This window comes from Budorcas taxicolor, chromosome 7, assembly GCF_023091745.1.
Source record: "Budorcas taxicolor isolate Tak-1 chromosome 7, Takin1.1, whole genome shotgun sequence".
NCBI classification, from domain to species: Eukaryota; Metazoa; Chordata; class Mammalia; order Artiodactyla; family Bovidae; genus Budorcas; species Budorcas taxicolor.
This window is the reverse complement of record NC_068916.1, coordinates 58435331-58449718: the sequence shown is the minus strand read 5'-3', so window position 1 is coordinate 58449718 and position 14388 is coordinate 58435331. Positions and strand designations below refer to the sequence as shown.

The window sequence follows — 14388 nt, the reverse complement described above, 5'->3', positions numbered from 1 at the left end:
CTTCACCCAGGATGCTTCACCTGTTTCTCCACCTGTTACCATCCTACCCACTCCTCGACTTCCAGGATATGCCACCATCCTCAGGGAGCCCTCCTCACTCACCCCACAGGAACAGGAAGTTCTTGTCTATGTTTTTGAAACAAGAGTTGTTTTTTAAAAGGCAATTATCATATAGATGATGGTGATGGTGATCAAGATAGGTAGGGATAAAGGTTTGTTGTTTTTGCCTTGGAAAACTAGCATTTTCAATTTCAACATACTGTACTTAGCATAACATATAGAAGCCTATAGGGACTTCCCTATTGGTCCAGTGGCTAAGACCCCGTGTTCCCAATGCAGGGTTCCAGGTTTGATCCCTGGTCAAGGAACTAGATCCCACATACCACAACTAAGAGTTAGCATCCCGCAACAAAGGTGGTGATTCTGCGTGCTGCAATTAAGTCCTGGCAACCAACAACTTAAAAAAATTAAAAAGTCTATAGTTTACAAATAGTCGGTTAAGCGTCTGTCTACAATGTGGGAGACCCAGGTTCGATCCCTGGGTCAGGAAGATCCTCTGGAGAAGGAAATGGCAATCCACTCCAGTACTATCGCCTGGAAAATCCCATGGACAGAGGAGCCTGGTAGGCTACAGCCCATGGGGTCGCAAAGAGTTGGACACGACTGAGCAACTTTACCTTTTACCTATATTGACTAAATAAATGAGTGACTCAATTAACCAAGTATAGTAAATCTCCATGTCTCACAGTTTATCTATTGTATAATTCTAGGTCTTTTTATATATTGGATTTTCTTAAAGTCAACTCTGTGAGGAAACCAGAGATCATCACATAGGTGACTTCCTTTCACAAATACTGAATTAAATAGCTGATATGTCCAGTCCCTGAGATGCGTTCTGAGAAGCAAGTTGTAAATATGAACACATTCCTGCCCTCACAAAGCTAACAGACTAAAGGAGGTGACCACACTTAAAACACAGGGACCTGTATTTACCTGGGGTGGGGTGGGGTGTGGGGCTTCCAGGAGGAGCTGATTTGCCAGCTAAGACCTGATGGAGTCATGAGGGTTGGTCAGACTAAACTGTGTGGCGGCATGTGAGGCTGAGGACTGTGAGAGGAGGCGGGGCAGAGGATGGGGGGAAATGAAAAGTCCTATGGGAAGAGAGAAAGAATCAGAAAATTAAAAGACACTCTTTATGCCCAGGATATAAGTGAGTGATGTGGAGGAAGTAAGCCTAGGAGAATGGGCAGGTTCAGGTGTAAAGAGCACTCTGAGATGTGAAAGATACACTCGTATATGGACTCATAGGTCTTTGAAGGATTTTAAGTGGGGCACCGACATGAGCAGACTAGCCTGTCGGGAAGACAGCCCTAAATTCACGTGCCAAGTGGTCGGGAGCCCTTAGGAGGCGGCTCTCGCAGGCAGCTCAGGCTGAGTGCCTGACGAGTGCGCGGCCCAGGTCTCGGTCGTGCAGTAACTACTGTCTCCGCCTCCCCCAGGGCTTCCAGGGCAGAGGCTGAGCAGACCTTCCCGAGGAGCAACACGCAGTAGCTGCTGAGCCATCGCACCCAGGAGAAGCCGCAGGAACATGGCAGCCCCTGCTTGAGAGGAACTCAACACCAACAGACTCCATTCAGAAAGGAATAATGTCCAAGAAAGGGCGAAATAAGGGCGAGAAGCCCGAGGCGCTCATTGTCGCCCTTCAAGCTGCCAACGAAGACCTCAGGACCAAGCTCACAGACATCCAGATAGAGCTGCATCAGGAGAAGTCCAAGGTGAGTGGGGCTTCCTGAGGCCCGCCTGCAGCCCTGCCTTGGTGGACTCTTGTCTGCTGGTTGCCAGAGGGGGCAACAACCCCTGCACTTGGGGAGATTCCCTGCGTGTGGCAGAGGGGATTTGAGCACAGGATACACACAAAATGAGAAAACCCTGCTCATGAGCTCTGCCTGCCCAGGAAGCCAGATGTAAAAATTGAGAGCATACTCCCCACCACCACCACCTCTGGACCAATGACTAAGCATGTGGCCTTGATGGGTCCCACCCTCGCCTTCTGTAGTCATTCCCCCTGAGGCATTTAGAGGTATCTTTGTAAAGCATGTCCATCCTGCCATTCTACTGCTCAGAACCCTGCAAGGCTGCCCACCTCTCTCAGTCACAGGACTTCCCCCACCACATCAGGACCTCCCCCCTCCAGCTGCCCATCATCTGACTCAACTCCTACCACTGCTGTCCCCGGATCACTCTGCTCCAGCCTCTTCACTGAACCAGGGGACACACACCCATCACATGTGGGCCTTTGCCCTTCTTCCCCAGCCAGCAGCATGCTCCTTGCACACTTCCTGCAAGTGTCAGCTCTAGTCAAGCATCTGACTACAATCTCCAAAACAGAGCACTTCCTGGGTCCACACACTCCCTAAGGCCTGCCTTTTCCTGGTTCATCTCAGCGCGGTTTTTGTATTTAGATATTGACTTGTTTAATGCTTCTCTCCCCCCAGTCAAGTGTAATCTCTGTGACAGCAGCCTCACTTACCTCTCTATCAGTAGAGCTTAAATAAATGTCCAGGACTGAAAAGCTCAACATATATTTGTTGAATGAGTAGATGAATGACTGAAAGGTGATTTCTATCCTTTTACCTTAGTGTTATCCTGTAGAGCTGGGAGGAGGTTTAAATTAGACACGTACGTAAAGGAGTGATGAGGAGTATATGAGAAAATTCATGTCAGATGCTCAGAGAGCTGCCTGGAACATAGTAAATTCTGGAAAAAATAATTCATAGTAATATCCCTTCCATATCTGGTATGCTTGAGTCAGTTGCTAATTAGACTTAGGAAAGTTTCTGTGCTTCTAAGTCTCATCCATTAAATGAATATGCTCATGCTTCTCTTATTAGAGTGGTATGGGTATCAAACAGAGTCATGGACAGGAAATCATTTTGAAATATGTGACAGGCGTGAGACACTTTTGCAAAGTAGAGACAATCATGTCAGTGTAAAATTGCCTTAAAGAGATAACTCTTGGTGCAGTAAGGAAATGTTCTTAATCAAGTGACAAATAACATATATCCTTACTCTTTCTTACTGCCTCTTCTTCCTTGACTTTACCATTACATTTTAATTAGCTCTTTTCTCCCAAATGTATTTCTCCTGGTTTGAACAATAATAAAGCTTGAATTGGCCAAAGCTCCTGGCCCCCTGTCTCAGTTAAGCCTTGACCTTGGATAAGCAGGCCCCAATGTAAAGTTAGTGAAGGGTATTTTTCAGTTTCCATAAAGTTAAAAAGAATGTGGTGTCATAAAACAAAACAAACAAAAACAAAGTCAAAAATGTTTGTGTAAGAGTCAGAAAACCAGAATATTGCCTTTTTCTCTCCTCGGGGACAAATTTCAATTTCTCAGTGTGTCGATCTGTAATTCAGATGACTGAATCTGTTTCTCCATATTCTTGTCTCTCAAGCATCACTGGAAATTAGAATAACCTGAGGGAACTTATTAAAAATTGAGATCCCTGGGCCCAGAGTCCAAAGATTCTGATAAAGTAGGAGTGATGAGGCTCAGGACTGCAATTCCAGCACACGGTCCAGACAGTCCCCGTGGAGGTGGTTTTTTGACTTCGTGTTGACAAACACTCCACTCCACAGTTCCTTCCAGGTCGACAAGCTATGAACATTTCATTGGTTTTAACTTTCCCTGGGGCAACATAGCATTTCTAGGGAGGCAGGCTGCTTTAATTGTAGTAACAACAGAATGACAAACTACCTTCATGGGAAGAAGGCTATCCATCTGGATACTGGGAACCATAACCTGCCCCTGGTTTACAGAGACCAAGCTCATGAGATTTTAAAGAGGCAGAGGCCCTGCAGATCCCAACCCTGCCATTTCCCACATGTGCTAGCCTTTTAAAAGGGGTAACTCTTGACTGGGGACAGAGCTGTTTATCGTGCCTGTTTATCCAGGGCTGGGCACTGGTGTCTAAGCCAGCAGTCAGGGGCCATCTCCCTTTCCTCTGACAAGAGACTAGAAGCCAGGCTCTGAAAGCACTGCCCTTGTCGTCCACCCTCTGCCCCTCCCCCAGACTCCCTCTCCATGGCAGTTAATTATAATCCTAGCACAGGGGCGACAGCAAAGCCTCACTGCTGTCAGCAGCATTCCCCAAAGAGCAAAGGGAATTTAGAGGGCAAACAAGTCATAAAGCAGTTTTATTAAAATAAATACGGTTGTGTTACCAAAGGCCGAGGCTCTAAGAGAGAGAACATGAACAATGCCGACATGTGAATTCACACTCTCAGTTTGACTCCAAGGCTAGGATGATGATAAAATGACAGTTTAACCTCAGGGGAATGGACTGGTTAAAGAGTGGAAACCTTTGGAGTGATGGGATATTACTCATTTTTCCAGAAAGACAGATCATCCCACTGACATTTGCAGAAAATATTGCTGATAGAGCAGGGTCACACATGCTGGACTTTATTGAATGTTTACCATCTGTCACACATGATAAGAACTGCGTTTCCTCCTCACATAATCCCAGCTATTTCCCTTAGCACCTGAGTGACCCCGCGCAAGTTATGAAATACCCGTGTCTTCCTTTGTCGCATGGGATAATAGTCATGTTTACTTCCTAAGTTATGTGTGTGTATTTTTTGAGCGGATATTATCAGATATGTTGTGTTATAATTCAGTTATCACATTTCACCCTCACTACCATTCTCTGAGGTGGGCACTGTCATTACCCACATTTTACAAATGCGGAAACCGAGGCTCAGTGAGATAAAGCAGTTCATGTGCTTGTTGGTGACGGAGCTGGGTCTTTAAGTCCCCTTCCCTCTCCTCCCAAGTCTGTGCTCTTTTTTCAAATGTTTTCCCCAGTTTTATTGAGATATAATTGATGTATAACAGTGTGTTGATTTTATGTGTGCAGCATAACGATTTGATATATGTATAAATTGTGAAATGATTATCACAATAAGTTTTGTCAATAGCCATCACCTCACAGAATTACAAAGTTTTTGCTCTTGTGAGGAAAGTGAAAGTGACAGTCTGTCAGTCTTGTCCAACTCTTTGTGACCCCATGGACTATACAGTCCATGGAATTCTCCAGGCCAGAATACTGGAGTGGGTAGCCTTTCCCTTCACCAGGGGATCTTCCCAACCCAGGGATTGAACCCAGGTCTCCCGCTTTGCGGGCAGATTCTTTACCAGCTGAGCCACAAGGGAAGCCCTGAAGATGTAGATAATGGGGATTGAACCCAGGGCCTCATGCATGCTAAGCGTGCGCTCTACCACTGAGCTATACCCTCAGCTGCTGTGACGAGAACTGTTAAGATATACTCTTTTTGCAATCTTCAAATATTGTTAAGAGGACTGTTAACTATAATCACCATGCTATACATTACAGCCTCAGAATTTACCGTGTAACTGGAAGTTTGTACCTTTTAACCACCTTAACCATCTCCTCTGGTAACCATTCTGCCTCTGGTAACCACCAATCCATTCCCTATATCTATGAGCTCTATTTTTTTTTTTTTTAATTCCACATGTAAGTGTGATCATACAGTGTTTGTCTTTATCTGGCTTATTTCACTTGGCATAATGTTGCAAATGACAGAATTTCCTTCCTTTCTATGGCTGAATATTTCATTGTGTGTGTATAGGAGGTGATATATCCCATTTTCTGTATCAATTTATTCATCAGTGGGCATTTAAGTTGTTTACATGTTTTGCAAAGCCAGTGCTATACTTAAAACATGTGAATGTCTGGAAGATACTGAAAACCATAGGCAGAGGAAGAGACAATGTCAGAACTTTTTTTTATACTATTATGCAAATTTCAAATGGAGAAATGAAGTGTGTGTGTGTGTTGAGGGAGTGGGGGATATGCCCCTATCCTTCCCCCAAAATGCCTGCATTTCCACTGCAGGGAAATGAAACTAAAATATTAGACACAGCCCACTTCTGGTGAGTAGAAATTATCTGAAAGATTTGTAAAGCACTGATAGGAAAAAACATGGAGATATGTAGGTCATTTTGACTGGACTCCAATCATAGGGGCCAAAAGGATGTAACTATGGTGGCCTATGGTGGAGAGGAAAGAACACAGGTGGGGTCTCTCTGCTGGATGACCTTTTTGGGCCTGCATTTGTGCATCTATAAAATGAGCAGATTATGGATAACATAAAAGAGCTAAGATCCTTTCAAAATAGTCGAGATTAATCAGGAAAGGAATCTGCTCTAGCTCTTCTGGACCCTTCCCTGATCACCAAGTTACATGACACTGTTCCCTTCATTCCATGTACTCTATCTAGCACATCGCCCTGTGGTGCTTTAATCACAGGACTCTGTACTTATGAAGAAAGTGAAAGTCTGAAACTTATGTCTGAAGTTATGTTATTTGTTTGCTTGTTTCTTGCCTGCTGTCCCTGCTCTAATGAAATGTATGCTTCCATGTCTGCTTCAGGGACCCCCTAAGTAAGGGATCCCCAGTGTTTACAGTGCTGCCCGACATGTGGGAGACATGTCCTACTTGTTGAGTGAATTATCATGATTGTTTTTAAAACATTCCCCAAAACCCCATGGCCTAAGTACAATATAGTATTGATTGAGGCGGGCCACCCCAGGCTTGGGTGGAGGAAACATTTCCACCAGATCTGTCTTTCTTGGACCAGCACTGAGCCATGAAGCCATGGTATTTTCCTGTGTGTCTCCTCTGTGGACACTGATCTGCTGCTCAGGGTGTGCAAGCACACGAGGGATTGCTGTGAGACGTGAAATCCACCCACCCAGTTCCCCAGGGTTTCATTCTCTCCCTCAGAGGCAGCCTGCTGCTACAGTGAAGCCCACAGTCACAGAGGGGATGAAGCAGGAGCAGAGGACAGGCCTCTGAGGGTCAAGTCTGCAGGGTGGCAGGCCTGGGATGCTTGCTTTGGGCAGAGTCAGCTCCAGAAAGGAGTTTCCACCCTTAGAACAGCCCTTTAGACTGCAAAGCAGTCCTCACTGAGAGCCTGGGACAAAGGGAGCATCTGATTACTATTCTGATTTCACTGAGAAAGAACACAAGTTCTATGTAATTCATTTGCTCCCAGTGACACAGCTAGAGGAGGAGTCAACATGGGAACTCCCATCTTCTCTAAGGCTGTGATCAAGGTGGTGCTTTCTTACTCCACGGCACTCTGTTGCCTCCAGGGTGCTCTCAAAAAACCAGCCAACCTTCTCTCTCCTTAGGCTAGTACTCTAGAGTTTGGAAGTTCAGGGCCCACACTGGGCATCCAGTACTTCTTGCTTTCTGCAAATTTAGTTTTGTTTTCAGGAAACCTAAGTACCTAAAAGCAACAAATGAAAAGAGAGAAGCTTTTATTACTTCCCCAGGTTGTATAAAATCTCCCTTAGGCTGTGCTGTGCTTAGTTGCTCGGTTGTGTCCAACTCTTTGGGATCCCATGGAATGCAGCCCACCAGGCTCCTCGGTCCTTCAGGATTCTCCAGGCAAGAATACTGGAATAGGTTGCCATGCACTCCTACAAGGGATCTTCCCAACCCAGGGATCAAACCCAAGTCTCCCACATTGCATGTGGATCCTACCAACTGAGCCGCCATGGAAGCCCAAGGATACTGATGTGGGTAGCCTATCCCTTCTCCAGGGGATCTTCCCAACCCAGGAATCGAACTGGGAACTCCTGCTTTGCAGGAGGGTTCTTTACCAGCTGAGCTACCGGAGAAGCCCTTATGAGCCCCACTCCTATGGCGGCAGCCTTTCCCTCTTCACATCTCCTGTTGGAGAATTACTTCGTGCCCATGAAAACCCCTGCCAGCCCACTGTGCGTTTAGGTCTCTGGCTACATCTGATGCAGATAATCCAAGCTGAACCTTTTGCTGGCTTGTCTTGTCTTGATAACCTCTCAGCCCTCCTTACCTTTGATAGGCAGTCCAACGTTTAATCCTAGATTTCACAGTAAAGCTCAAATATCACCCTCTTTATCTTAGCAGAATTTACAGTGGCATTTTTCAAAGGCAACACTAGAATTAGGACAAAAGAAGAATATATAATGGGAAGCCTGGAAAGCTAGTCATGAATTTTCTTCCTTCTGTCACTGTGGAAGCAGGATTAAATTTCCCTAATTATTATTATTTTTTTAATAAAACCCCTGGGGTAAAAGTGATACAAGAAGTCTTTTATTCAAATCTCTGTTCAGTGCTCACCCTCTAGCCCTGTCCCACCCTACCCCTTATAACTTCTTTGTATACATTAAGCAATGTTTTCCAAGTTAAGATAAGATGTCACCAAGAAATTCAGGACATCTTGAGGAAACCTAATTTTATCTTTGAACATCTCTATTAGGAAAATAGTTGCTAAGGTCTTATAATGTAATAGTAGCACTCATCTTAGCACCATAATATGGGTGTTTAGGTTTATGTTGTTCATGGTATTAGTATACATTGCATGATAAAATATTAATGTGTAATAATGCTCATCAAATTAATATTTAATATCTACCATGTATTAATAGTTATTAATTGCCCATGTGTTCTAGCCTATCCAAAGGACTTTGCTGGATTATGGAAGTCAGTCCTTTCAACAATCATATGAGAAAGATATCACCAATCCTAGTTTACACATGAGTAAACTGAGGCTGAGTCCGGGGCCCCAGCTTGCCAAAGCTTTCGGAACAAACTAGGAGATCTGAGATCTGCCCTAACCTGGCTCCTGGCCCACCTGGACCCCGATCAGCCTTCTTTATGTTGTGCTTCTGTAGAGCCTGTTCCCCACTTTTCTCATCAGAAATTCAGATTGAAGAAATACTATTTATATCATAGAGCTGCCTAGGATGTTAAGTGTATTGATAGGCGTAGAGCCTTTAAAAAAGTGCCTAATTCATACATAGTAAGTTAAGCCCCCAATAAATGCCTACTATTTTTGGTGATGGAGCTGAAATTTTTGTCCATATAACATTTCCACAAGTAAAAATTGATTCTCTCTTCAATCAACTAATTAATTTTTACCTTTTGAAGTATTATCTTCACATTTTTTCGTATTACTCAGGGGTAGTTCTTCATCTTTTTGTATACTCATTTTCATGATTTACATTAAGATATTAAAATCTATTTCTTAGTGGTACAATCTAAGCTATGAATAATTTTCAGAAAATGTTTTTACTACAAAATTTTTATTGGCTCTTTTTTTCCTCCCAGATGTCAGTCACATTCTTTGTATCTCCTTCATAGTGAAACTCTTTTCAAGTTAAAAAAAAAAAAAAGACCGTACCTAGAAATACTGCCAAAAATGACAGTTGCCATGACAACCAAATAAGTAGACATTAAAAAGTGCCAAAAGTAATTCAATATTTTTTCTTTTTTTTTGAATACTCTGCTTTCCTTTAAGTGATGGAAAAAAATGCCAGTGTGTGTTCCTATTTGTTTTGTCTTCATGCTAGAGTATATTTTCCATACACCTGTGTTTTCACTTTTTTTTTTCTTTTTCATTCATCTCCTCTCCAGTCTACACATAAAAGATTATTGTTTATAACTTGAGAGAAATTACAGAATCACAGACTGGTACAATCTAATACACCTGCAGAGAACTTCACATAATAATTTCAGATCATGAGTATTTCCTCTTATATCCAATATAATATTACATTTTACAGTACTTTTCAGTTTAAGCTACTTTCCCATTCATTATCTAATTTAATCCTAAAAATATCTCTTTTACAGGTATTTTTTTAAGTATAATCAAAGATCCTCAGGATAAAGCAACTTTCTTAGAGAGAGTAGATGGTGAAATCCAAATACAAACCCAGAATTCATTACCCTTTATCCATCTTTACTACAGCTTTTCATTGTTTTAAGAAGAGCTGCTAAAATTCCCCTAGTAAGTCATTACCTATCTGCTCTTAAGGTCACAATACTGTTCCAAATGCCTAAGGAACGTAAATACATCCTGCTGAAATTGGAGATGATAGTTTCCTATCACTTGAGTTAATTTCCCCAAGGTAAATTAGATGGAAGGTAAATTATCAGAGATTCTAATTCAGTGAAAAATAAGGCCCCTCTTTTCAAAACTTACATTATATAAAAGAAGAATCAGCAAGCATTTTCCGTGAAGTACAAAATAGTAAATATTTTAGGTTTTGTGGGCCAGAGAGGTTCTGTGAAACCACTCAACTTCATTGTGGCTTGAAAGCAGCCATGGGCAACATGGAAATGGATGGGCCTGGCTATGTTCCAATAAAACTTTATTCACAAAGGGGAAGGGGGTGGGAAAGATTTGGCTCATGGGGTACTGTTTGCTCACTCATAGCCTAGAAAGTCCTTCTTCACTTCATTGAAAAAAAAAAATGGAAAGATTTAGGCTGTCATTACTGAAGCATTGGGAGAAATATCAAAAAGAACACAGGCAGACATTATATGTTGGGGGTATTTTTCTTTTATTGTTTTATACAGGGAAGGGATGGATGAGGGCTGCTCTGGGTAACAGTGCAAGCCCATGTTCTCTAAAATGTGTGACAGGATATATTATTCCTGCCTCTAGTTACGAGGCTAGCCAGGGAAACATATTGGCTTACATTCTTTAATTTCACACATACTCTTTGTCTTCTGTGTTGTGCTGACAACCACTGGGTAGACAAAGATGAACAAGGCTCACTGGCAGCCTTCTAGGAGTTTTCAATCAAGGTGGGGTAAGAGAGGAGATGGTGAAGACAGACAAGTGTGCCAAAAAAAAAAGAAAACAGCATAAAGAAAAATGTGGAAGAGACCAGCAAGGAGGTGTTAGCAAACTGCACAGAGAAGAAAAATGCGGGAGAAATGAGCTTGGTCCTGGGTGATCAGGGTGATATGACCAGAGAGGGTAGCATCTAGCTAGATCAGGAGGAATGAGAGGATCCCAAAAGGAGCTGAGGAAAGGGCAGATCAGGAAGAAGAAACTTAGGCAGGCATGAAAGTGTAGAGATTCAGGGTGTGTGTAGAAAACAGAATACTGCCCTATGGCTGAGATGTCGAATGAGGAGTTAAAATGGGGCCTGAAAGTCCAACCAAGTCTTCTGAGAGCTGAAAGGGGCAGCTGAAGTGTTGGGATTCTATCCCCCAACAGGAAGAAGCCCTGGCACAAGATTTTGCTAAGAGAATGTCAGCAGCAGTGTGACAAAAGCTCAATTCGTTAAATGAACCTCCAAGAACTCTGAAGTAATGCTGTCCAAAAGAAATATAATGCAAGCCATATATGTGATTTTAAAACTTCTTGTAACTACAATTTTAAAAAGTAAATATAAGCCAAATTAATTGTAATAGTATACTTTATTTTACCTAATTTATCCAAAATACTATATATAGTTTTGGACTTTCCTGGAAGTCCATTGTTTAAGACTCCACATTTCTAATGCAGGGAGCATGGGTCTGATCCCTGCTTGAGGAAGATCCCACATGCCACAAGGCCAAAAAACTTCAAAATATTATGGTTTCAACCAATGTAAAAATTATTAATGATATATTAATGTTTACCTCATACTAAGTCTTAGAAATGGGATGAGTATTCTATATCTGTGGCCAGGCTCAGTTCAGACTTTCCAGTATCACAAGTGCTCGCTGTGGCTATGGCCACCATGAGGGACAGCGCTGCTCTAGGATGTACGCACTAACAGACACTGGGGAGGGGACCTGGGCTGGGCTGGAGGCAAGACCCGAGAACAGTCGTGGGGAAGCCTGACTCTTTATTTCGCCAAATCTCCTTGTGTCCTGAATCCTTTTAGAATAACCTACATGGGAATAATTGTTGTACCTTTAAAATCAAATATTCATAGAATGCCATGTGGACTTAGAAAATTCTGTTCTAGCTAAAGGTAAGTAAACCATTAAGGTAAGTAAAATCTCAGACACTTTACTTCATAATTACAATTGTTTCAATAAGGAATCTGGATCTTACAATATTTTAGCTGGAAAGGCTCAGCAATTATTTCACAAAATGTTCTAATTTTACAAATGGCAAAGACTCAGTATCACTCACCTAGATATTACTCCCGGCGCTGCCCGGTTTTTCCCTTTTTCTAGGTTACTGCCTGTGTGTGTATGTGTGCAAAAGACTGAAACAGAGGAACAAAGACAGGCAGCAGAGATGACAGTAGGAGGAGGACAGTACAGGAGCCTAGTGAGGCTTTTTTAAGCTACAGATGCCAGGCCACACACTTACCTACTAAATCAGAGACGAACTCCCAGCCAAATTAAGGCAGTGCTATTGCTATAAAGACCTGTATTACCATTGGAAATAGTACAAAACACAGGAGAATTTTTCTTTTCTCCTTGCAAGTAAAAAGATTAGAAGCAATACTTTATTAAATTCCTCAGAGTGTTGACATAGGTGGGGGAGAGACGGAGATAAGAGGTATTGAAGAATGCAGACAGACACCCATGTAGCCGAAATAACAGCCACTGACCTCCTGTAACAGAGAAGTCCTTGTACTGCAGGGGTTTTTACTGGTGTGTGTGTATCTGTAAAAATTTGGGGGATGGAACCAAGTTGCTATGGTAAGGAAGGTGAAGTTGAGCACATATCAACCATCTTCATTCCTCACTTCCCTCTTAGCAGCAGTTATCTTCTCTTCAAAAAAAAAAAAAGGAGAAGAAAAAGAAAGGGAAATGTTTTATGCTATCACTTTAGGCACCAGTTTTTTAGTCTGATCAAAATATTGAACTATGGACTATCCTGGGTGTCCTAGGACATGCACAGTTATCAGTTTAGCCCTCACTAGGGATGTGTTGGAGAAGGCAATGGCACCCCACTCCAGTACTCTTGCCTGGAAAATCCCATGGACGGAGGAGCCTGGTGGGCTGTAGTCCATGGGGTCGCTAAGAGTTGGACGTGACTGAGCGACTTCACTTTCACTTTTCACTTTCATGCATTGGAGAAGGAAATGGCAACCCACTCCAGTGTTCTTGCTTGGAGAATCCCAGGGACGGGGGAGCCTGGTGGGCTGCCGTCTATGGGGTCGCACAGAGTCGGACATGACTGAAGCGACTCAGCAGCAGCAGCAGGGATGTATAGTCTAGAATGATCTCCAGATGATCTATTTTGAACTCCTCACCAAGATGAAAAACATTAGAGCACAATTTCCTAATTTTAATGTGTATGTCAGTTACCTGGGGATGCATTAAACTGCAGGTTATCATTCATAGGTCTGGGATGGATCCCCTGCACTTCTGATAAGCCTCTGGGTGATGCCTGTGCTGCTTGCCTGAAGACCACACAAAATAGTAAAGCCCCAGAACATCAAAAATTTGTCTGAACAAAGTATTGGAAGCATCCTTGGGTATTTCCTCCTTTCACATAATGTGAAAGTTAAAGTGGCACAGCCTTGTCCGACTCTTTGCGGCCCCGTGGACTGTGCAGTCCATGGAATTCTCCAGACCAGAATACTGGAGTGGGTAGCGTTTCCCTTCTCCAGGGGATCTTCCCAACCCAGAGATCAAACCCAGGTCTCCCGCATTGCCTGTCGAGTTTTTATCAGCTGAGCCACAGGGGAAGCCCAAGAATACTGGAGTAGCCTATCCCTTCTCCAGGAGATCTTCCCAACCCAGGAATCAAACTGGGGTCTTCTGCATTTAGGCGGATTCTTGACCAGCTGAGCTACCAGGGAAGCCCTCACATGCTGTCCTCCCTGCATAAAAAGGCCTGTGGGTTTCCGCGGGCACCCTCCCTCCTACCGCTGCGGGCTAGAATTTGAAAAGAGATAAAGCATTAGGAGATCCCAGGGATCTGAGCTGCCAAGCCTGCCTAGGAGCACATCTTTCTCATGAGGCTCACCTCCCTTCCTCCTTTCGCCTCTCAGGTATCTAAACTCGAACGAGAGAAGACTCAAGAAGCCAAGAGGATCCGCGAGCTGGAGCAGCGCAAGCACACGGTCCTGGTGACGGAACTCAAAGCCAAGCTCCACGAGGAGAAGATGAAGGAGCTGCAGGCCGTGCGGGAGAATCTCATCAAGCAGCACGAGCAGGAAATGGCCCGGACAGTGAAGGTGCGGGATGGCGAGATCCAGAGGCTCAAGTCAGCGCTGTGCGCGCTCCGGGACGGCAGCAGCGACAAAGTAAGGACAGCGCTCACCATCGAGGCCCGTGAGGAGGCCCGGAAACTGTTCGATGCCGAGCGCCTTAAGCTCTTACAGGAGATTGCGGACCTGAAAACGGCCAAGAAGCAGGTGGATGAGGCGCTCAGCAACATGATCCAAGCGGATAAAATCAAGGCTGGGGACCTCAGGAGTGAGCATCAGTCCCACCAGGAAGCCATCTCCAAGATCAAGTGGGAGTCGGAACGGGATATTCGGAGGCTGGTTAGTAACCCAGGGCAGAACCGTTCTCTTTCCAGGCTTCAGACAGCCTTGGGGCTTGCTTTTTCAGGTGTTTTTTCGTGAG

At 43.7% G+C, this 14388-nt stretch overlaps 1 protein-coding gene and 1 non-coding gene across 2 annotated transcripts in view; one reads left to right on the top strand and one right to left on the bottom strand.

Moving 5' to 3' along the window:
- The first annotated feature begins 1646 nt into the window (after positions 1 to 1646).
- JAKMIP2 (janus kinase and microtubule interacting protein 2) overlaps positions 1647 to 14388 on the top strand; it is a 56300-nt gene continuing 43558 nt past the window's right edge. The window contains exons 1-2 of the mRNA XM_052642723.1: positions 1647 to 1775; positions 13809 to 14306. Coding sequence (XP_052498683.1) covers positions 1647 to 1775; positions 13809 to 14306 — 627 coding nt within the window. The remainder of the gene's footprint in view (positions 1776 to 13808; positions 14307 to 14388) is intronic.
- TRNAA-AGC (transfer RNA alanine (anticodon AGC)) lies at positions 5225 to 5296 on the bottom strand. The gene has a single exon. It is a non-coding gene; the product is annotated as a tRNA-Ala (tRNA).